The sequence below is a fragment of the Conger conger genome, chromosome 13 (assembly GCF_963514075.1).
Source record: "Conger conger chromosome 13, fConCon1.1, whole genome shotgun sequence".
Lineage (NCBI taxonomy): Eukaryota > Metazoa > Chordata > Actinopteri > Anguilliformes > Congridae > Conger > Conger conger.
The window spans coordinates 33,690,871-33,714,523 of NC_083772.1; the positions used below are offsets into that span (position 1 = coordinate 33,690,871).

The 23,653-nt window shown below is 42.2% G+C and overlaps 2 protein-coding genes across 2 annotated transcripts; one reads left to right on the forward strand and one right to left on the reverse strand.

The window, feature by feature from the left end:
- Window positions 1-2,601: 2,601 nt before the first annotated feature.
- On the reverse strand, window positions 2,602-5,039 carry btg4 (B-cell translocation gene 4). The gene is made up of 4 exons (XM_061217169.1): window positions 4,669-5,039; window positions 3,712-3,849; window positions 3,348-3,618; window positions 2,602-2,984 (listed from the first exon to the last, which is right to left on the reverse strand). The coding sequence occupies exons 1-4, from the start codon at window positions 4,839-4,841 to the stop codon at window positions 2,790-2,792; spliced, it is 777 nt and encodes a 258-aa protein (XP_061073153.1). The 5' UTR covers window positions 4,842-5,039; the 3' UTR covers window positions 2,602-2,789.
- A 10,065-nt stretch (window positions 5,040-15,104) lies between these two features.
- On the forward strand, window positions 15,105-21,843 carry laynb (layilin b). The gene is made up of 7 exons (XM_061217168.1): window positions 15,105-15,347; window positions 16,370-16,667; window positions 16,808-16,965; window positions 17,224-17,268; window positions 19,984-20,049; window positions 20,577-20,679; window positions 20,787-21,843. Exons 1-7 carry the CDS (start codon window positions 15,272-15,274, stop codon window positions 21,079-21,081), a joined length of 1,041 nt encoding a protein of 346 aa, XP_061073152.1. The 5' UTR covers window positions 15,105-15,271; the 3' UTR covers window positions 21,082-21,843.
- The last annotated feature ends 1,810 nt before the right edge of the window (window positions 21,844-23,653 follow it).

A 23,653-nucleotide genomic window follows, 5' to 3' on the forward strand; every position in this document is an offset into this window, starting at 1 on the left:
CGATCGCGCTCCTAGCAATAACCAACGGCAATAGAGCTCGTTTAAGACGCCGATTTGTTTGAGAAAAGAGATACGCTGGGAATTGTCGCTTTGGGAAATAAAATACTCTGCTGTGCACCACCACGCGATGATTCATACAACCCCTTACCTAGAGGACAGGGATAGGGTGAATTAAGTTAATCTGGGACATCTATTTTGAGTGTTTCTCCTTAACTAATAATTGTCATTCAGTATTTTTTCTTTTACATTCATACACACACTCACACCATGGCGATTCATTCACCCATTCATACACACACACACACACACCGACTGCGACTGGCCACCACACAAGGCGCTGACCAGCTCGTCAGGAGCATTAGGGGGTTAGGGTTAGGTGTCTTGCTCAGGGACACTTCGACACAGCCCAGGCTGGGGATCAAACCGGCAATCCTCCGACTGCCAGACAACTGCTCTTACTGCCTGAGCCATGTCACCCCCTGTCATTCAGCATTTTCACTTCAAAGACCTTGTGTGTATGACATCATCTTACTTCCTAATATATGTGCGGAATTGATCCAATTTCCATTTATGCCCTCTCATTCTGCTAACTGAACTCACCCTGAATAATTGCCTGTAGTTCACATTGTTAATCCATTTAATGAATTGAAAACCCTAAATCAAATCCCCTCTAAGTCTCCTTTTGCTAAGATCCTCCTTTTACTGAGATTAAACATCTTAAGGCTCTGCTCAACTATGACCACCACGTTTTCAACTTGAGCACCCTCCAATCTTGTACCACCCATAAAATAATCCTGTTTTATGTTTTTATTTCCCACATGTAGAACTTTACATTTATACTGAATTTAATTTGCCAGGTTTCTGCCCACTGTCTTGTGTGTCTTGTGTGTAATAAGCTTTTTACCGTAGTTTGTGTGCGTGTGTGTGTGTGTGTGTGTTTTCTTAATAAAATTAGCCCATTGCAGGGATTGGGACAATTTAAGAATGATTAGCATTTTTTTTATGTGCAGATTTATTTTACAAAAAGTGTCCCAAACTACCTGAATTCATTCTACACCCTCTCAATCACATTGAGACCAGGTCATTTATTTTTATGTCACTTTCTCAAAATTTCACCTGTCAAGAGTCATTGTGAATGATCCAACCTCGCCCTTTAAGTATTTCTAGTCATATTTCCCCTGAAGATTACATTGCGACAACCAATACCTTTTCGAAACAGATTTTCAAATACGCATCAAGTGGTAGCCTAATATATGCAGGCTATCGTGTGGCTCTCCCAGCGCGAATGAGACCCTCGACAGCAGGGGTCGGCAACCCTGGTCCTGGAGAGCCGCAGGGTGTGCTGGCTTTCGTTGTTACTTGGCATTAATTGATCAATGAAAGCCGTTGATTGCACAGTTAACTCACCTCACCTGGTTTCTTGGGTCTGAATCGGTTGCTTATTTTAAGGTGGAGACGAAAGCCAGCACACCCTGCGGCTCTCCAGGACCAGGGTTGCTGACCCCTGCTCTACAGGCATCTGATGTTTATTGATGCTGGACAGTTTTGGTTCAATTTTAGATTTTCGTATGATTTTGGTTGCGGCCAAGTATGACCACATTCACCAATCTGGACATCCAAATACCTTTATGCGTATTACATTTGCGCATGAGGTTAGGGGTTAGCATGTTCAGTGGGTCTAACTTCAAAGGATGTAAAGTATTATGAATGTTTTGAATTGCACGGTTTCCATTATACGGTTTCCACTTGTCCATGCCGGGAGGTGAAGGAAGGTCATGACTTTGGTTTTGAAACTAGACTTGTGTTAAGCATTGTGTAAAATAAGTTATGTAATCATGCATTTCTGGTAACATGAGATGGGCTGTACCAAAACCTGGCATATGCAGGGGAGGGGACAGGCCTGAGTTTACTGAATTACTTTATCCACAGAACCCAGAGGCTTAAGGATCCATATCCTATTCAGGAAAACAAAAATCAGATCTGAAAAAGATGAATGGCAAGTCATATTAATACTAAGAAAACATGAGCATCCAAAGACAAATATTTTATTTAACAGTCTTTATTTTATAGGATCATGTCCAACATTGGTTCTTTTCCCCAGCAGAAAAAGTTTGAGGATTAAAATGTAGTGTAGGCTTCAGCCAGAGAGGAATCTTATAAAAAGGCGAGACTGGCAGCTGCCATGGATCCTGAGCAATGGGGCCCCTCAGGGCTCAGTTTTAGGAGTTGAGTAACATAAGACTAAGTCAGTCAGTCGGGCCCCATGGGATTTTCAGCTCAAGCCCCCCACCAATCAGTCGCCTCTGCTTTCAGCACAGCGGAATATTTGGTTCTTGAGCTTAAACCAGGGACAAAAATGAAATGGCAGGCCTACGGAAAGCTAGTACCATCATGTTCAATTTAAATGCAGCAACTTAAAAATGAATAAAGGCACCATTCAATTGCTGTAGTCAGGAAATCTGAGCAAATGCTTCCCCCTGCTGGTCAAAGAAGATTTTACCCACATGCTCATTTTAAAAATGAGCATGTTTGAAAAGGTAAGAGCTTTGTGTGGTAGAAAGTAGGGGGGGGGGGGGAACAAAGCAAAACCAAAACCAAAGATTAAAACGTAATATTTTATTTTATCTTTTCAGGGTTTAATCACGTTTAGATTTAAAAGACAACATAAAAACACAGTTTATTAAAACACTATGAATCTTTAAAAACAAGGATTTTCCATGTTACATAAATAATTTCATATTTAAAGCTTTCAAAACAATAGGAGCAGAGCAAAATGGGCCAGAATGCACTCACGAGCGACTTTTGCTGACCCAGTGGTACCGGTCCATACGTGGTCCTGAAAAAGGCCTATAATTTTTAAAAGACTTGTGCTGTGGGTAGTATCCTGCTGTGGACTGTTGTTGCTGGTAGCCGTCTCCAGAGTAGGCCTTCCTCTTCTGAAACTGGCCCCAGGGTTGCAGTGGAGGGGGAGCAAACTCATTTGCCTAGAAGTTAAGGGGAAAAAGCCCTGTCAAGCAATGGCAATACAGACCTGAAGCCACACCCAGACATTTTATGAACAAAGAGCAGACCAATTCAACTCCATTATCCAGATGATGGTGATTCAATGAAGGTTTAGAAACAAGTGGGGCTTTACACGGCTCTGTGACAGCACCCGTTCGAGATCCAGACTTTGCCCACACCCATATAAGATGTCCTCCAGTAAACGCGCGTGCCGACCCACCTGGTACACGCTGTCGGGGTCGCCGACCCACCTGGTACACGCTGTCGGGGTTGCTGACCCACCTGGTACACGCTGTCGGGGTTGCTGACCCACCTGGTACACGCTGTCGGGGTTGCTGACCCACCTGGTACACGCTGTTGGGGTTGCTGACTGTGGGGATGGTCTTGGGCTCCAGGATGGAGCTGCTGCAGCTGCTGACCCCACTGCTGACACTGCTGCTGATGCTGCTGTTGATGCTGCTGTTGCAGATGCCCGTCTCCTCATCAGAGGACGTCCCTGAATGGTAGTCAGAGGAGGCCCTATCCACTGCACTGTCAATCTTGCGCGAGAATTCACCCCGCTCTCCCCTGCCCTCCAGCTGAGCCACACAAAACGGGGTGGTCTTCTCTCCGTACCTTTCCAAAGAGAATTAGCTGTGAACTTGACAGAATCAACATGTATAACGTATAACGTACATGGAAATGTAACTCTGTAGAACTTGGTGTCACCTGCAGGATACTTCACCGGGATCCACCCATATTGTGATCTCCTTCGGCAGCCCCAAGTCGTCGTGCTCAATATTGCTCTGGCTGCAGGCTCGCTCCACTATTGGGTCCTTCAGCTGGGCCTTGTTCATACGCAGACACCTGCTCCAAGACCGGAAGTGGAAAGATCATTAAAGATTTGCAGCTCTAGCAGCATACAGAAACAATTCACTTCACATTCAAATCATACATTTCCCCTGGTCACACTCATGGTCAAAGTTGAGGTTAAACAATTTTATTCAGTAGTGTCTAATGTTGAGGACTTAGTCAATTTATGCATTTTACATTTGAATTGGAAAGAGTACTACGAATTGGTACCACTACATTTGAGAACAAATGGTGAAATATTTTGGATTGACACATGTACTGCTCAGAGAAATGCCATTTAAAGATGCTTGTTATGTTTGTATATCATATGCATTCTTCATTTGAAATGTGCCTAATAAATTTCCTTCAAATTAAATTGAGCAAAATGAGCAATTCAGAGCCTTGAAGGAACAGATTACAGGAAGTGAATGTTCTGCCACAGCACTTCATGTACAAGTAGAAATATTTGTGTTCCTTTAGTGACTAGTTCACAGAAAGCACCCCAGCCATTTGGTCTCATTCTGCTTTTTTAGGCATTTCCCAAATGGAGCGTTGACTGCAGTGGTCTTTATATTGGCTGTGTAATATCATGGTTCTGGCTTGTTTGGTTGGCAGACAAATTGTGTCACATAGGATTTGAATGTTGAAATGGGTCTGGCCGCCTTAGTCCACAGGACCAGATGCACTTGGATTACACTGAAGAATTAACAGATGAAATATGGTCCTATTGCCTAAATGTTATACAGAGTCACTATGCAAGATTGGCGCCAATTTACTGAGATGAAAGCTCCCGGAGGAAAAACAGCTTTACGACAGTCCGGGTTTATCACTCACCGGAAGGCCTGGCCTTTGGAAGGATTGTTCGGGTACCAATGACTTTTGTAATGGTCAAAGAGCACTGAAGTGAGCTCCACTGCGAATTTCTCTCTGCGGCGTCGGTCCAATCTTCCGTGTTTCTTTGCTAGTCTCGTGACAAAGAAAACAGTGGCCGCGATTTCTTCCTTCATTTTTTTCCAAGTTCAGTGTAGAACTACGAAGTCGCACAGTTGCTATGTTTATAAAAAACTTCTGATTAAAATAAATATAGGCCTATATATTGCAAACAGGCAAAAGTAAGATCAAGTGAGCTACAGAGCAAATAAATATATATATTTTTGGTAGTGTCGTTTTAAACAGCAGAGTCAGACAACTTTTTCCCACACCGATATCGCATTGTTATAGGTAAGTTCTCCATTATATTTAAATGCTACCAGGTGATGGTCATTATTACGAGATCAGGTGATTTCCGTAATTAGATGTGCACTTAGAATAGCGTATTTGAACCGTGTGCAGAAACTGGCCTATAAATAAAAACATTGCATCATGTAGTTGTAATTCGGTAAAGCAACAAAAGGCGAGTAGCTAATCCAAGTGTGTGCATAGTGGTACGTGGTTCTTTTTCGTTTGATGGATTGTTTTATATCAGTAATAATGGGCTTTAAACATGGAATGTAATGTTAAAAAATAACGGAAACGGCTATCTCCGCCATATATTCACAGACTGTTATTGTAAACGTGTTTCAGTGAGTAAAAGTGCATGTGTGCGAACAGTTGACATTAAAAAATTGTTATTAAGGGAAATGGCCAGCAATGCATTTACTGAATTTCATTTTGACATTTGCGTGACGTGGCTTTGCCTATTAACTAAATGAAACGGCCCCCGATCACACGTGGCAGGACTCGTGGCTGTAATAAAGCACTATGTTACAGCTTTGCATTCCAAAAAGGGCAAGTTTCAAACTCTTGGCCTCACGCCAGCCTCCAGCACAAACGATCTACACATTAAATTATGCTGTTCTGCAGAACAACACAAGTTGTCTGTTTTCACCAGAAAACATCTAACATCTGGTGTATACGGTTTGAAATGGATCTCTCCTGAGAGTGTGTCCATACTGGTTCTAATAAAATTGAAACCAGACTCATTTATTTGAATGTTTTGCTTGGATTGCATTATACACACATGTCAGAAATTAACTAGAAGGGGAAATGGTGCTGTTCCTTAACGTTGTCCAAGAACTGCTTGCCTCAGTCAAGGCAAAGACTTAGTTTAAATGGATGAGGCTGGATTCAATAATATTATACAGCCACTGGACTGGAATATTATAATGTAGAGATGGCGTGATGAATATAATATGGAAGTGGTGTTAAATAGTGCAGGATTTTTGGTCTAAATGTCTTAATCTGGTTTTAAACTGAAGCTCTGCTGATAGATGTATGTAGTTTCCAGCAACTGTCTGCAATGAGATGGTCAGCTTGGATAATTCACCCATTGTGCCATTTAATCTTGAGCAGATATAGCCTGAAGCCTTTCCCTCCTCTCTTGCATGTAAAATCTTTGTAGCAAAGGCCTTTTCATCTTTGAGCCATTCAGGGTGGTGGAAAAAACTAATCTGAGGATCATTTTTAGATTCTGCTTAAAGTCAGCTTTTAGCGGAAGAGCACATTACCCAATCATTGTCCAAAAGTCAAGGGAGGCAAAAGTGAACATTTCCTTATTTTAACCCCTGATAAATGTATTTACTTATTGAAGTTGATGCTATACATACTACAACACAACAGTGTTTGTAGATCTGTTCCACAGAGACTCCTTCCTCCATTAGTTCAGGAGGGTGCACGCCATCACACATTCTCCTCAGAAGTGCTCGTTGCTCGCTTTGAATTCCGCAGTCCACTAGCTGTGCCTCAGTCATCGTATTGTAAGAGTAACTTCATGTTTAGCTCATACAGGTAGGTTACTAAATGGACCAGAGCCGTGAGCAGTTGCCCTGCCAAATGAAACCCTCCTCCACTAGGCAATGATGACCAGTTATGCTTCACTCAGCCAAGCTGCATATGCTTATCTCCCGACCACAATGAACACTGGCATGTTCAGGGTTAGAGTCCAATCTCTGAGACAGCGTTAAGTACGGGTGAGTTATCTGGAAGCTATTCTATTCTCATATAAACACAATTCAAGTTCATTCTAATTAGTCCCATAGACTGATCTGGCTATGGATAAAGGGTCAACAATAAAGAACAAATCGGCACCCAATGGTCTGGATTCACTGCCTGTTTCCTGCAGAAATGTCTTGCCAATCTGTCAGTGCACCTGAATTCGATGTCGGTTGCCATTACTGTTTCCTGAGAGGTGAGTGTCGAAACTTGCCGTTTTTCTTGTACCAAGTTTTCTCACACGCCCACACTGGCACAGACAAGTGTGGGCGTGTCTGTGCCAGTGTGGGCTGTCTGTGCCCTCCCCCACCCTGTTTCGCCCCCCACAGCAACATCAGTTACAGTTCCTTCTGTCTCTACTGGGAGGTTGGCCTGGGGTTCTCTGACCAATGGCACCACTCTTACCAAACCATTATACTACACTTCCCAGCTACATTGAGATTCTGGATACTGAGATGATATCTAACTTATGCAAAGTTTCAGTTTGTTTCTTGCCTTTGCTTCACCTAGTTGGTGTCAAGTTTGAATTTTTGTGATCATAGTAGTTTCCTCAGGGCCAGTACATCCCACATTTTACATGTCTGCTGCTTGGGTCTTTACAGTAATACGAATTTGGAGTCTGTATGAATAAAGGTACCCCAATTTGTTAAAAATCATGTTTATCGGGACTTGTATTTGAAGTTGTGCACATCTACTTGTTGGTGAGTATTTGCAATGCAGTCCCTAAGTATTTGAACAGTGGTACAATGTCTGTTCTCTGTTGCTCTGTAAACTCCAGTACATTGGATTTGAAATTAAACCATTAATATGAGTTTAAAGTTCATACTCTGACCTTGATTTGCAGGTATTTGCATCCATATAAAGTTATCAGAGTAGGAATTGTATCCCTTTTCATACATAGTCCCTTAATTTTAGGGGACCAAAAGTAATTGGACAGTTGGCTCCTCGGCTGTTTCTGATTAAACGGGTGCTCCTTTAGTGCAGGTATCACAAAGCTTTCAGTATCCAGTCTTGATTCTAAGCTTTTCATTGCCTTTGGATTCTGTTATTGGCGTTCATCAACAGGAGCACAAGAGCCGTGCCAGTGAAAGTCAAGGACGGATGTAGTATGGATGAAAATATCCTGAAATTAAAGGAGACAGCCTGCATGTTGACTTCAGGTCCATTGTTTCATTTCAAATGCAGTGTACTAGAGTACATAGCCAAAAGAGCAGACTGCACTGTATATACTACAAACATTCAGAGTATTTTCAAGAGTTGAGAACTGTTTTTACCTGTTAAATACCTGGCTCCATGAACCATTTTGTCTCCCTGGTAACAAACCACATGTTCACTTTAGACTTAACGTCCAGTAAATCAATTGGTGGGACAAACGTATCTGAGCAGACAGACAGGAAACGCTTCAGAACGGTCTGAATTAGTCAAATACTTCTTTGTTTTTGCAGGAACTACACATGAGGATGTGTCATGGGCCAGATGTCTTCTGAAATTCTATTAAAACTCCATTCTATTATACAGCGACATTTTGTTTTCCTCGGGTATTGTAAATGGTTTAAGGGTACCTAGACACACAGAGTGAACAGTATTTAAGCCATATCTAGTGCTGTCTGATTAACTTCAAGTACTAGTGCTGGCTTGCTTGTCGTTTTAACAATGTTTGACCTGCACCTAGTTGATATTAGCACCATAATATAAAAAGTACAGGAATGTTTTTCTTTTTGGGTACACTTCCCACTGTCTTCAATTTGGAAAGCCTAATTTTAGAGAAAAGTATTGCTTTAAAATGTTGTGTTGTATTGTCATTGAAATGCACTGCAACAATCTACAAAAAACAATCTCTAAATCGGCTCAAATCTGTGTCTAAACCCTCTCCTCACCATTTCCAAAGATTGGAACCTGGCTTTTGTCCACTAGGTTTCCCGTTACCCATAAAATCTGTGTGTTCCTCCACCTTTAGCAGCATGTGACTTTGCTGCGCACACATCAGCTGCTTTGGCTCTTACTATAAACGGTGTCAGCTCTATAAATCTCTGACCTGTTTTCCTCACCCAGCCTGGTGGGCATTGGCGACAGTCCCAGTGTTCCTTCCTTTGAAACGCACGCTGACGGGATATATACTTTTCCTGTCCTTGGTGACTGATGGGTCAGGGTGTTGCACGCTAACGGAGCCATGGCTTTTCTGTTATGACTCTCTGGTCCCCCAGGTTTTGGTAAGGGAAGCTCAGTCACTATCCACTCTACCTGCTCAGGATGGGCCTTGTACCCTCTATTCTCATTGATGAGGAGGCCAAGGGCCAGTTTCACGGGAAGGGATTAAGACTTAATTTTGAATGGAAATTCTCCATACAAAACTCAATTCAGTCTAGGACTAAGCATAATCTGTGTCTGTGAAACTGGCCCATAGTCTCCTCATAGCTACAGTTACATTCACCCCTACATTGTGCCTGAATTTCTCCATTACCACTGTATCAGTTCCCGGTGCCTCCAGGCTAGTTGTCTTTGAGTGTCAGTAGTGCCAGCGCTCCAGTAGTACTGGGATGACTGTCGGGTGCAAGGTAGAGTTGAGTGTGCATCTCAGACTTTGACTGCAGTGCTCCTGGTGTGCAACTGACATGACAGTAACTCAACAGAGGCACAACTTCCAGTTTCAAACTAGGTAAAAAAAAAAGTGGGAAAAGTTTAAACTAGTGCTTAAAATATTTATCAACATACAATATTGCTATTTTCTCAGAGGGGTTCCTGTAAGACAGTTGTAAAATAATTACAGACGTTGTAAATTGTAGTTTGGGGCTACAGCATACACACATTTTTCAAGTTTTATTTTCAACAATTGCATCATGGCTGGTCCTTGCAGAGTGGAGTTTAATGTGAGAGAGTGCCGGTGAATGATGGTTCGGCTTTGCCGGTTCACAGAGCTGGAGTCTGTCAGGCTGGAGGGGTGACATGGCTCTGTCTGCTGCTCTACCTAATGCATTAAGAAGATGAGATTGGACTTGACTTTTTACACTCCAGCATTACGCCGACAGAGCCAGTAAGCGTTGAAGGTTGAAGACCCATGTCATTGCACCGCTCGACGTCTTAAATCACGACGCAGCCTCTTAAAGCGTGACACTTTAAGTGGAAAAACTGACTCGGGTTTGTAAAAGGGTAATAATTTTTATATGTGTGGTATTCATTTTAAAAAATAAACCCAGAAACCCGCTACTTAGAAATCCTGTGACTGCTGTCGTGACTTTCAGCTGAAACATACCTAATGGTGCATGGACAAATGGTAAATGGGCTGCATTTATATAAAGCTTTTATCCAAATTGCTTTACTTATGATGCCACTCATTCCCCTATTCACTGACGCACTCACACACCAATGGCAACCGGCCGCCATGCAAGGCACCAACCAGCTCGTCAGGAGCAATTGGGGGTTAGGTGTCTTGCTCAGGGGCACTTTGACACACCCAGGGCGGGGGGTTGAACCAGCAACCCTCTGACAGCTTGACAACGGCTCTTACCTCCTGAGCTAATGTTGCAAAGTGCATACATATCATAGAGTAATAAAGTCTCTGCATTTTTTCAGCATTTGTTTTAGAAATGTGTCTGCTTTAAAAGCAGCATGTATAAAATCACCCGATATGGATGTAAAAGCTCTCAAATGAAGGCTGACAGTCTGCACTGTAACTTCGTAGTCATCATTTTATTTCAACTCCACTGTGCTACATATACTGTACACTGGTACATTATGAACGATGCATTACAATGAATAAATAGTATACAGAATATCAACATTTATAGAAACGATTCCCAAAGAGTTCATGTGCAGTAGTTTTGTTCTTTTAATGGCGAAGTAAAAATGGTTCAGGAATTAAAACAGGCAAAGGAAAGCAGTGGAGATGGACAGGAAACATGCTGTTGACAAAGTGCGTTTCCTTTTCCCCCTTTCTCACTTCCTGTTCGTGGGATCGCTTAGCTCTGTTCCGCTGCCACCACTCCTCTTCCCACCGCCCCCCACCCCTCCTCCCTGCACCCCCCCAACCCCACAATTTACTCTGGCTTCCCAGGTTGGCTGGGTTTATTTAAAATGAACTGAAAACAGACTGTGGGTCCAGCTCTTTATTTTTTTAGCTACCCAATGAAATGTCTGCAGAGGGTTGCTTAGTGGAGGCCGTGGCTGGTGACCCAGGTTTACACAGTGCTGTGGTCTCTGAGGTGTTTCGTCAGATCCTCTTGTCTGTGGCTAACCGATGAACCGTCTGGCCAGAGTCCTTTCTGTGTCATAATGAACGAGATGCTGAGTAAAATCATTTTTCTCTGTCTGTAAGCAGTGAGACACCTGATTAGATTATGGGTCTGTATGTTGGTGCCAGGATGGGTCTGTTCCCTGTAAGGCACCTGGTCTGCCTGGTGGTGCAGCTTTGACTCTGACCACACATGAAGCAGATCCTGCCCAGTTTTATCTCAGATTTTCTTTTAAACTAATTTTAAATGCCCAAATATATTTGGTCTCATCAGTTGTCCTGACTAATAACTGAATAACTACCTTTGCTCTCTGCCGTTACTTTTGAGATTTAAAATCCTTGAATTTGCCTTTTTTGTTCTAAAAAACGCAATGATATTTAGTCTGATGGTGTCTGGGGGAATAGTGTTGTGATTAATTTACATCAGATACTTGTTTTTATCAATACATTTTATCATACAAAAGAAGCATTAGTTTAATGCACCACCCTCCCCTCTACATCTCCTATTGTATTAGAATACAATTCTTCTTCTTTTTGAACTGTTATTGGTTTGGTACATTTCTATGAAGAGTAATCAGCCTGGAAAGGCAGATACTATGTATTGGGCAGACATTTTATGGGAGCCCTCTTACATAATAAACCTTCCTTCTGAATCATTTGGTGAAATGGCAGCTCTTTAACATTAGCCCATTCCTGGGAATGCAAGGAACATAAATCTGCGAAATGCTCAGGTATATCGATCCATTTGATGTAGGTTACAGAAATGCAGTTCACTGTGTGTGCCCATCCTAATGGACCTGTGCATCAATAAGCACTTTACAGTGTTGCATGATGGGTAGGACTTACAAGTCTGAGGTTGTATAGACATGTTTCTTGAGCCGAATTACTGCAGTAAATATCCAGTTGTGTACATGGATTTTATGTAAAGAATGTAATCCATTTAAATCACTCTGGATAAAATCTTAAACTAAATGGCAAAAATGTAAATGCGGTACAATAATTAGGGTCAGTGTGGTCGGTTATTGGTTAATGAAAACCACTAAGATGCTTCCGATTGAACATAATTACTACAATGGCTGAGAATATAATATGTTCTTATGATGATTCGTTTATATTGACTTCTCATCGTAAAACTATCCGTTGTGTAAAAATCTCCCCAGGGCCTGTACTTCATTTAATGATGTACAGTTCTACAGCCTTCTTGGCAATTTGTTTCTGTTGTCAGGCAGCTGTCATGTCATCATTGTGTTACCCAGAAATATGTCCTGTGACATCCCCTAACAATGATCCTGATGAGAGGTGTGGCCTGCAGGTCATCTGAGCTGCATGCAGCCAGCTACAGCCTCTCTCCACCTGTCCATTCGGCAGCTGAGCAGGCCTAAGTAGCTGAAGCAACTAACACAGCCTGTGGAAGCAAATTGTCGCAGTCACTCCGATGACCACAGGGGGCACGGTTTGTTTGTTCGTTTATTTATTTATTTAAAAGTGGACAGTCTCCCTTTCTTATGGTTTTTTTCCACTGTCATTCAGACGGGGGAAGTAGGGAGGATCAGAGAAAGAGATCGGATCTCAGTACTGAGACAAATCAAATTCCTGGCTGCACAGTGAGACTTGTGAATGGGCTGGATTGGGCTGCTCTACGGGCCGGGCCGGGCCGGGCAGAGCATGCACTGTTTAGGAAGGAGATGAGAATACCAAGCCACCTGAAACTGTTCCTCTCTGGCTGGCACAATGCCCAATTATGTGTTCCCTTATTGGATTCTTGGGCACCAGCACAGCCTAAATTCAATCCAACTGTAGAGTGCCCTGCTGCTCCAAGAAAGTCTCGTTTTGGATTGTTATTCCACCATTGACACAGTCTTACTATAGGATAACAGTGCATTCTCAGAGTAAATGGAGCCCCCCCCCCCCCTAACCTGGCCCTCCCCAATGCCCCTCGCCCAGGGTAAAAAGTGCTGGGATTAGTGCTATTCTCCCAACGGTATAAAAGACTGAAGCATCCAGACTACAGATGAGGGTAGAAGAGGGTCTTTGTACCTCTTGGGTTTCTCTGCTGAGAAATGGCATATCCAACACTCATTGCTTGTGAGAACAGTCATTTTAAATAATAATGGAAAGATTGTGCAACATTCCCTCCACAGCAGAGCCAGGGGTTTTTATTTAAAATGTTTCCATTAGAGCACGTTTTTCTGTGCCAGAGCCCCTGTTTTCCAATGGGGTGCGCAGATGAGGGGGTGGATTAGCATTCAAAGTTGCATCCTGCTTGGCCAAAAGTGCCTCTTGGGAGAGCCAGATGGGTTATGAGGAACACAGGCATGTGTTCTACAGCAGGGAGAAGAATATGGGACAAATAATGGATACCAGTTTTCTAAAATCTTATTTTCAGCAAATTTAATTTATCTATTTTCATTTTTAATCATATGATGACATCAGTCACAAAAGTCATATGGGATAACAGATTTTCGAAATATATTTTTTTGCCTTTATTACTGCCCAATAACCAGTAAATATTCAATCTCATCAAGTATGTAGTGCTCAATAAACAATAAACATACTACTACTATTTATGTTCCCGTATACGGATTGACCCGTATATGCCTTGTACACGTCATACCTTCGAAATAATTGAAGGTATGAGGCTCATTTTTATTCTGATGCTAAGTGCTAATTAGTCATTCTAAGTAAATACGGGAATGCTGAATATTTGAACACTAAAACAATATTGCAATCACATTATGGGCTTCCCAGTTTGCTGACCAAACAGACTCATAACTCAAAATGTCTAGCCTATATATTGCTGGAAATTGCCAATTCATTGTATCTCAGTGTGATATATTGTATAATTGTATCTCAGTATGTAAATCTGCAACAGGTATGCATGGAATGATGTGGAATTAATCAGGTTGAAAGTCTTTGTATGCTTTGTTTGCCCTGTTACTTATGTGTATCCATTTTAAGTTATTACTTGGCACCAGAAAACTCTCTGCTCCATGTCCTTATTGACATATTGCAGGGATTGTGTAGTATGCTAAGGTGAAATATTGGTTATTTCAGATGATTGGCTGGGTAGTAATTACCTCTGGGTAGTAATTACCTGGCAAGGCTGTGAAGGAATTCCTTAGATCACCAGAAAGGTGTTATATGTCACATTGAATGAGTTGATTTATTTTCTGTACTACTGGATTTTGTCTTCAGGGGGAAAAAGTGTACTTGTGGCAGCATGAAAAATGAACTCTTAATGGGCCTTGTGAACTATTCTCAAGCACACACTACATCATTAAAACAATCTCCACAAATGTTTGTCAGTGTTTTTGAGTTTTACAAGACTCTGAAAAACCTTTTTTAGTTTTCAAAAAGTTTTTTAAAAAAGTTTCTACTATTTAACTATTTAAATGCCTAAATATGTTGGGAAACAGTTTCTATTGCTAATTTAGGCTAGTTTGGTTTGTAATCTCGTACTCAATTATCATATTTTACGTTTCTAGAGACCCTCACCAATATAGCCAAACCAGCATTCTGGTGATGAGTTCAATTCCCACATCTGGTAAGATTGTCACCTCCTATGAAACTCTAGCTGACTTAATTTTTTATTGGAAATTATATCATGGATATGCATTGAAGTAAATGGGTTTATGTTGCGTCACCCTGATAATTCAATGAAACCTTCACAAAAATTCACAGTGAAATCGCATTAGCCTAAAATGTATTGATTTTGTGGTTTATTAAATAAATTGCTTTGAATGAGTAGGCCTGTTTTTGACAGATTTTTATAATGTAATTGGGTGATGCATGTCTAAATAGTTTTCTCTGAATGTTTTAGCGTGTATGGAAGTAGTGTCATATTTATTTTATTATTTTATTTTATTTTTGCAGGAGATGTGAAAAATGTCTATGAACTCATTGTAAGCCAGCTGCAAAATGACCGTTTGATGTTGATAGCTGGATTACAGGCAGGATTTTCTCGTTAACGTGGGCTATAACTTCTCTCCTGAAGACCTCTAAGGATGACGTTTGGCTTTGATCTGTTTTGCTCCCAGAATTCGTTCCACTCTGACTGCACATCCATGGCAGCGCTCAGCAACAGCACTGACTAAGGGGCTGCCTTACTTTTTCTGATATTTTATACAGACGCTTGGTGAAATTAAAACTACAGTGTTACGCTTCGTCCGTGTGAACATTTTACATGCTATTTGAAAATTCAGTCGATTCAATGCCCTGCGCTTTTGAAAATGTGAAGAAATGGATTTTATGAAACTGCTTGGAAGTCTACTTACTGTTGTCTGCTTCCAAGGCTTCGCAGCTAAACTGTTCAGCGGTAAGTATAGGCTTCAGATTAACAAACACGTATATTTTTCGATTATTGTTGGTTGTTATTAAATACTAATATTTAACAGCTATGTTCCATAAAAGCAAAGTTGTGTGCTTGCGTGCTTTTTAAATGTCGATTGGTTGCTAGCCTTTACTTTCTATGACGTCTTTTTATATTTGGAAGTAATGGGAGTTTGGAATGAATGTAGCTTTAATAACAGCGATAACAAATGGACGGAATTAAACAGCTACAGTATTGTATTTCTCAGAAGTCGGTGGTCCACGAAGGAAGCAGTGGGCTTTTATTGGCAGACATCCTGTTGTGGACTCGTTCCTTTGACTTGTAGAAGCGGAGCTTTTGTTGCACATTGTTGTGGAATAGATATCAAATTGTATAATGCGAGGATTTGCGTAAGGGTACATTTGGTGCCCTTTCGCCGATATTAGATTATCTTATTTTCATTGGATAGCTGAAGTGTTCAGTGTATCTTCTCTTTGTAAATAACACGTGTCTTTTCAACCCTCGCTGTCATAAAGTGGACTTTTATGCGCCTAGAGGTATGTAGCTAGTTCCCTGCTGTATCATAAGTTGCACTGAACGAGGATCACTGCTTGTATTTTGTATTTATGAAAGGTGGAAACAATCTAATTTCAGTTCACCAAATGTGGTTAATTAAATGTACAGTAAACTATATAGGCTATTGAAATTCAGTTGGTTATTGTAAAAAAGGATGTTTAACCAGCTGCAATTAAAGTCATGAAATGTTAAGATTTCACTGTAGTTATAATTGTCCCTACGAAGAAATACTTTAGTTGCAGATGCTCTATTTCAATAACAAATGTGATATTTATAATTTCAGAAGCCCTGTCGCCTGTATGTTTTTAAATGCATTTAGTTGCGCAATATGTCTAGTGTCAACAAGTTAAGTAATAGCTACATAGTTATACTCTGACCGTACTGCTACCAGTTGCGCACTGCGTGTGCCGTTTTTGGGGATCCACAGCCGTTTCCTTCTTCCCCACACGAAGGTCAGCGGATTTGCCGGCGCGGCACTGAGCGGCCGTGCTACAAGATTGCATACTTCCAGGATAGTAATCACAAAGTTAACTTCGAGGAAGCGCGGCGGCTCTGTCGCAGCGACAGCGGCGAGCTCCTGAGCATCGAGACGGAGAACGAGCAGCGACTGATCGAGCAGTTCGTGCGGGAACTGGGAGCCGCAGATGGTGACTTCTGGATCGGGCTGCGCAGGAACCAGGGCCACAAGGAAAAGAGCAGCGACTGCCCTGCGCTGTATCACTGGCTGGATGGCAGCCAGGCCACGTTCAGGTATTACCCACGGCTGGTCTGCATGTGATACGTAGCTAGTATGTATGAATGAGTGTGCACATGGTCAAACTTCCGTGTGTGGGTGGTGAGATGGTCACTTTCCCTGAAATGAGAGTATGTGTGGGATGTGGACCCTGCAGGAACTGGCATTGGGAGGAGCCGTCTTGTGGCTACGAGGTGTGTGTGGTGATGTATCACCAGCCATCGGCATCCCCAGGTGCGGGCGGTCTCTACATGTTCCAGTGGAATGATGACAACTGTGACACCAAAAACAACTTCATCTGCAAGTACTCCCGCGGTGAGCCAGCCCCTGAGCTGTAGTCTGTCTGCCCATCGCCATTGTACTGTTACTCCCTACAGTAATGTGCAGGACAACAGCCTGCCAATGTGCCCATCGCCATCGCTCTGCTCTGTGTTTATGGGTTGCTTGAAGATGTTAGGTCCATATGCAGTAGTTTCAACAAGTCACTGCAAACATTATTTTTTACCAAGAATGAAGCACTTGTACTATATGTAAATCACAAGTTGATGCTGGTATATTTTATTGTCATTTCAGAAAAGCCGCCTGTTTCCACCCCAGTAGCCAATGGGACGCACACAGGTAAGTACACTCTCATACCTGTGACAGCAGAAATTAGAACTTAGAATTAGAAGTTCATTTCCATCAAAAAACAGCACAGTCTTTATCAAGACAAGATAAAAGTCCATCCATCCATCCATTATCTTAACCCGCTTATCCTGAGCAGGGTCGCAGGGGGGCTGGAGCCTATCCCAGCATACATTTGGCGAAAGGCAGGAATACACCTTGGACAGGTCGCCAGTCCATCGCAGGGCACACACACCATTCACTCACACACTCATACCTACAGGCAATATAGACTCTCCAATCAACCTAACCTGCATGTCTTTGGACTGTGGGAGGAAACCGGAGTACCCAGAGGAACATGCAAACTCCACACAGAGAGGCCCCGGCCGACCGGGATTTGAACCCAGGACCTCCTTGCTATGAGGCGGCAGTGCTACCCACTGCCCCATCCATGCTGCCCAAGATAAAAGTGTCATATTCAAATGTTTAAAGGTTCATTAGTTCATATTTTTTATATTTACTTAATGGATTTACCCATTTATTGTGTTGGCTCATTTTTGTTCCCTGTTCTTCTGAGTATATAGCTTTGTGCCTCTGTCACCAATATGTTTCCTGGTGTTGCTTCTCCATCATGCCGTCCTTATCCTCTTATTTTGTGATGTACACTATATTGAAATTATGTACTATGTTGCCCTAATTAAGCATTTTGGTGAAATAAATAACAGATGCTAATATATTAATTCACACAAAGCTCTCTCGGACCTATTCTATTCATCAATTGATTTGTTTGTTTAATAGTCATATTGATTCAGTGTGAAATAAAGTTAGCAGATGCAATGCATTAGGGTAATTTCATGAAACTTCACCCAGAGGTGTGGGAGGTGACCAATCCAGTTTTGCTCAAACTTTATGTAAATGGAGATATTAAATATATTTTATATACATATATTAAATGGAGAAGATGCAAAACATTTGTCTCATTGGATTTGTCATTCTGGAGATATTGGCTCTTAAAAAGGGGGGGGTGGCAGTGGAACTGCAAGTGTATGTGTACACAATAGTCTGTCTACTTTCAGATTATCAACTCAGATTTTCCTACTACTTCACAGAAGAAAAGTTATGCTTATCCAAAAATACTAAATCATGCCACTTGGAATTTTCTTTTCAATGTTTGATGGATCAGGTGTATGACTCCCAAACTTCTCAGACTAGTAAAATTCTCCTTGTGGCTGTTCTTAACCAAAATATGTGCTAGTTTGGAAGTCATCCACCAGGTGGTGCTGATGTAGTAATCCATCAAATATTGAAAAGAAATTGCCAAATTGCACAATTTAGCATTTTTGAATGACCATAACTTTATTTTGGAGCAGTATTATGGCATTCAGTTGATAATCTGAAAGTATACAGAAAATTGTGAGTGCATTTTTTCAGATTTGTCTCTGCTTTAATGCCAAATATATGATGCTCCAAATTCAACACAGACCCCAATTAGTGATTTTTGGGTAGCCCCCTCCCCCATAAAGAGTCAATATCTCTAGAACAACAAATCCAATGAGGCTAATGTTTTGCATGTTCTCTATTGAATATATAAAGAACATTTACACAAAGTTAAACCAGAATTGGAGTGATCACCCCCACACTGTGATACTGTGATTTTTCACAGTATGATAACCTTCTTAGCTGAGGCTAATTCCAACACCTGTCCCTTTAGGCAGTTCATTAATAAGAGAGAGAGAGAGGGGGAAAGCAGAGGCTCTAAAATGATTGACAGATGACTGATTGCCCTGATTCCCTGATTTTATATTTTATATTTATATATTTTATGCAGGTTTTTCATTTGTTTAATTTTCATGCTCTCCTGTTCATGCTCTGTAATCTGACACCGAGATGGGCTCCATTGCCCCAGTTCACAGACTAGAACTAGGCCCCCTAGTGGTCAATGGGGTGTAATCAACATAAACAGATTTCTCAGTTCACTTTGGGCTTCTGTGTGGTTGAGACACGTGTTGCCTGTAATATGTGTGGAATGCCTACCCAATTGAGTTTAGGTTCAGTTTTAATGTCTTGTTAGAGCCAAGTCCCTCACATATTCTACAGTAAGAGGAGCTGTGCACAGACAGCAGTTTTAACCATAATGGTGGATTGCAGGAAATCACCTGCAAGAAGGCTTTCCTGGCACTCTGCACTGTCTGACAGTGTAAGCCAAAGGGCTTTCCTCTCTTCTCTCCAACCCTGGAGTTAAAATAACTTAACAGAGGTGTAATTTCCTCTAAACTGCAGGGAACTGTGGATTGTTCCATTGTGTCTTTCCATTTTGGCTCTTGTGCGTCCATGGGATTGCCTCTGTTTAGTTCACTTACGTGCACCTGTCTGACAGTGCACTTACCAACTAAATGAGTTCTTGGGTAGTGATGACAGGGGGCTTTTTTGAACAGAGAGGTGCTGTTTACATGTGGTAGCTCTACCCAAATTTGGCTTCATGAACCCTCACTTTTCCATCTCTGAATCTGTCTGATGTGTTAACAAAAATGAAGTAAAGCCTGAGAACTGAGGCGATTGTGATCATGAATTAAACATTTTTTAAATCCCCATGCAGTTTTTACAATGTTATATTTCGATTTTGAATGGACTGAACTGGAACTGAATTTTGAATTGACTGAATGGACTGAACTGAACTGACCTCAACCCAGATGTGTAAAATGAAATTAATAACATTATTTTTCTTTCTAGATGCCCCAAACTTCCCGCCGGTCACACTAAAGGATGAGATGAAAGTAAAGGTGTCTGAATCCTCAGGTAAGATGAAGTCTCCCCGTATCTAACCAACGCAAACACAAACACTACCAGCTTGACAACATTGCAGATTATTTTATCATTACAGCTCAGTAACCAAATAGAAGATATTTTCGACCTTGGATATTCGGGGATGGATATCATGTCATTTGTTTTCTGTGAAATCTCTCTGAAGTGGAGCTGGAAAAGTGAAAAGTGGAATATCTTAGTTAAAATGCATAAGCATTGGTAAAAGGTAGAAGCACCATTCCAGCTATTCCTTTGTCCATCAGGGGCAAAGGAGTACTACAGCCTGTCCTCTGTGTCTGTCTGTATTTCATATAACGCGTCTGTGTGCCTGCGTGTGTGTGTGTGCGTGTGTGTGTATGCGTGTGTGCGTGAGTGTGTGCGTGCGTGTGTGCGTGCGTGTGTGCGCGTGTGTTAGTACGTGCGTGTGTGTGTGTACATATGTACATGTGTACATGTGTGCGCACGCGTGTGCGCACGTGCACACATTTAAGCTAAAATCCCTCTGTACGTATGCATTTCAGATAATGCGCTGAACATCACCTACATTGTTCTTCCTATAATTCCCCTGGTCCTGCTGCTGTTGGTGGCTTCAGGGGTGCTCTGCTTCAAGGTCATTGCCCGAAGGTAGGTACTGTGATATACAGATATCAGTAAGTCCTAGTGTTATCAGCTGGCCATACTCCTGAGGCTGTGTGTGTGTGTGTGTGTGTGTGTGTGTGTGTGTTTTGCAGGAAAAAGAAGCAGGCACACTCCTGCCCTAAGGACACAAGTTTTGGCAGTAGCCCCAGTCAGGACGTGTATCAGGTCATCAGCCGGCCGCCCCGCACCGACCTGGCGCCACACAGACCCTACGCCACGCCGTTCCCCCGGCCCTCGCCCGACCCAGCCTCCCACGACTACGACGACCCGGTGAGCCAGCGCTCCGAGAGCGGCTTCGTCACCAACGACATCTACGAGCCCTGCCAGGGGCGGGGCAGGCCCAACCGCGAGGCGGGGTGGGTGGAGAACGAGATCTACGGTTGCTGAACCCCCCCGGAGTTACCCTGCGCCCCGTTTCGACATCGCCCTCCCCTCTGACTCTGCTCTGAGCACCCACACACTGCCCGCACCGTCTACCGGGCTGCAGAGAGAGGGTCCTGCCCTGTAGAAGTACCCGCTGATCTTCTGTGGACTGCAGTGAAGCGCCCGTTCTCCTGGCCTGTGGCTTTGTGAGAAGATCTACGCATGCAAATGTCTCTGGAGAAACGCTCTAAAATAAATGTTCTTCTCCCTGAGAAGGGAATCTACAACATGTATAATGCAGAAGCCCTCCTTCCAGCCCCTCCTCTCGACCCTGGTTAACCCGGGACCAGGGTCATCGCCTGGCCCCTGTGGGGATGTTCCAAAGGCAGAGCGATTCATTCAGACCCCCCCCCCCCCCACTGCTGAAGTGTGTCGCTGTCTTCCTGCACGTGAGACTGTCCTTCTCCTCTTGAAACAATAACAACAACAGCAACTGCAGCAGTGACGACAGGAAGGACTCTTCAGGAAAGGAAGTGGACTTCCTGTCAGGATGCGGCCACGGGCAGAGGGGGCGGTTCTGCATTTCCGGGTTCTGCACAGACCTTGGGTGGGTGTTTTACTGGGTCTATGTGGCCCAGGTGGTGTGGTCTGTGTGTCTCTTAAAGGAGCCCAACAGGCTTGTTCAGGAACCACCATGCTGAGAAGCTTCCTCAGACCCAGACTGGAATGTGTTTGCTATTATGAGATGAAAGTGTTTTATTAAACTTGCTGTAAATGCATAAAAAATGTTCTCAGTGCATTTTTTTCCACCTAAGCAAGGCTTACATTGGCCTGGCGTAAACTTTATTCTGTATATTGATGAAAGTATATATATTTACCTTGACGTGGGAAACACGTCAAAGTAAATATATTGGTTTCAGTCAGTGGTGTTCAGTGTGCTTACACAGAGGTAAATGAATGGCAAACTGAAATGTCAAACATTGTTTAATACTATATGTAAACACAACAGCAGGCACCCCTGACTGGCAATGTACATAACATCTTTTAAAAATGAACAATATAATTATTGAGAAACTCCAAATGCCAACATGTCAAGAAAACTGCTTTGTTTCAATGGAACCAAGAAAAATCAATTAATTTAATCAATTTCACCAAAACCAAGGCACCCCTGGTTTAGTACTTACTGCATCCACCTCTGGTGAGGATAACAGCATGCAATCTTTTCCTGTAATGCTTGACACGGATGCAGCAAGTATTAAACCAGAGGTGGCAATAATTATGGTACATTTAACCTAAATCAGGGTATTTTTATTTTATTAAATAAATGCTTTTTGTTGGCTCCATCTAAACATTAATAAACCAGTTTTCTTCAGATGTTGGCATTTGGAGTTTGGAGTGAAATAATAATAATAAATTGTAGTTTATTAATATTTTATTAACCTATTTACCAGGCAAACCCTGTTGAGATTGACATCTTCTTTTCAAGAGGGACATGACACACTCAGTGAGCACTTATACTTATTTTATACTTATTTTTTATTTTAGACTTAAGTCTTCGGCTGCTGTGGTCTATCCGCTTAGAGGTTTGATGCGTTGTGTTTTTGGAGATGCCCGTCTGCATACCACTGTTGTAATGTGTGGTTATTTGCGTTACTGTCAGCTCCGACCTGTCTGGCCCTTCAACTCTGACCTCTCTCATGAACAAATATTTTTAGTTTTTTTTACACCATTCTCTGCAAACTCTAGGGACTGTTGTGTGTGAAAATCCCGGGAGATCAGCAGTTTCTGAGATACTGAAACCACCCTGTCTGGCACCAACAATCATTTCAAGGTCAGAGTCACTTAGATCACATTTCTTCCCCATTCTGACCTTTGGTCTGAAAAACAGCTGAACCTCTTGACCATGTCTGCGTGCTTTTATGCATTTAGTTGCTACAACATGATTGGCTGATTGCATTAACAAGCTGATGCACAGGTCTACCTAATAAAGTGGTCACTGAGTGTATATACATAGTAAGCAAACAAAAAAGACAAATTAAAGTAAACCAACATAATGACTAGACAAATTAATGGAAATCGACAAATCACAATTACAAAAAAAGATAATTATATAGTTTTTTACATTTTTTGTGTATTGCCAGTCAGAGGTGCCAGTAATTGTGGAGCCCACTGTAGTGTTTACAGACGGTATTAAACAATGTTTGATATTTCGGTTGCCCATTCATTTACATATAGAAGATGTGAGCTCTAGTATGCCTTAGTTGTTGCTAATTTATAACTGTTCTGTTCCCAGTGGTGAAAACCATGTCCCACCTTTTTCAGTTGGTTTCAGGCCATTCTTAATTCCCTGTTTATTATATTTTTCTGCCCTGTCCAAACGCTGCAGTGGTCTCAATGTGCCCAGAGAGAGCAGGTCAGACCTTCTGTCCTCCAAAGAGTGTGTTGCCAACTACTGCTTCTTTCAACTCTGCAGTCCAACAGTCATGCATGGAGACCGTACAGTTGATTAGACTAAGCAGGAGACAATCATCCCCTGGAACGATGCAGGGTTAAGGGCCTTGCTCAAGGGCTTTACGGCTGTGCGGACCTTATTGTG

Coding starts and splice junctions, on each gene's coding strand:
- btg4 (XM_061217169.1), bottom strand. CDS start 4,841: ATGAAGGAAGAAATCGCGGCCACTGTTTTCTTTGTCACGAGACTAGCA. Junction 3,619..3,711: donor CCCGGTGAAGTATCCTGCAG/GTGACACCAAGT, acceptor CTCTTTGGAAAG/GTACGGAGAGAAGACCACCC. Junction 2,985..3,347: donor ACCCCAACAGCGTGTACCAG/GTGGGTCAGCAA, acceptor CTTAACTTCTAG/GCAAATGAGTTTGCTCCCCC.
- laynb (XM_061217168.1), top strand. CDS start 15,272: ATGGATTTTATGAAACTGCTTGGAAGTCTACTTACTGTTGTCTGCTTC. Junction 15,348..16,369: donor CGCAGCTAAACTGTTCAGCG/GTAAGTATAGGC, acceptor CCCCACACGAAG/GTCAGCGGATTTGCCGGCGC. Junction 17,269..19,983: donor AGCCAATGGGACGCACACAG/GTAAGTACACTC, acceptor TTTTCTTTCTAG/ATGCCCCAAACTTCCCGCCG.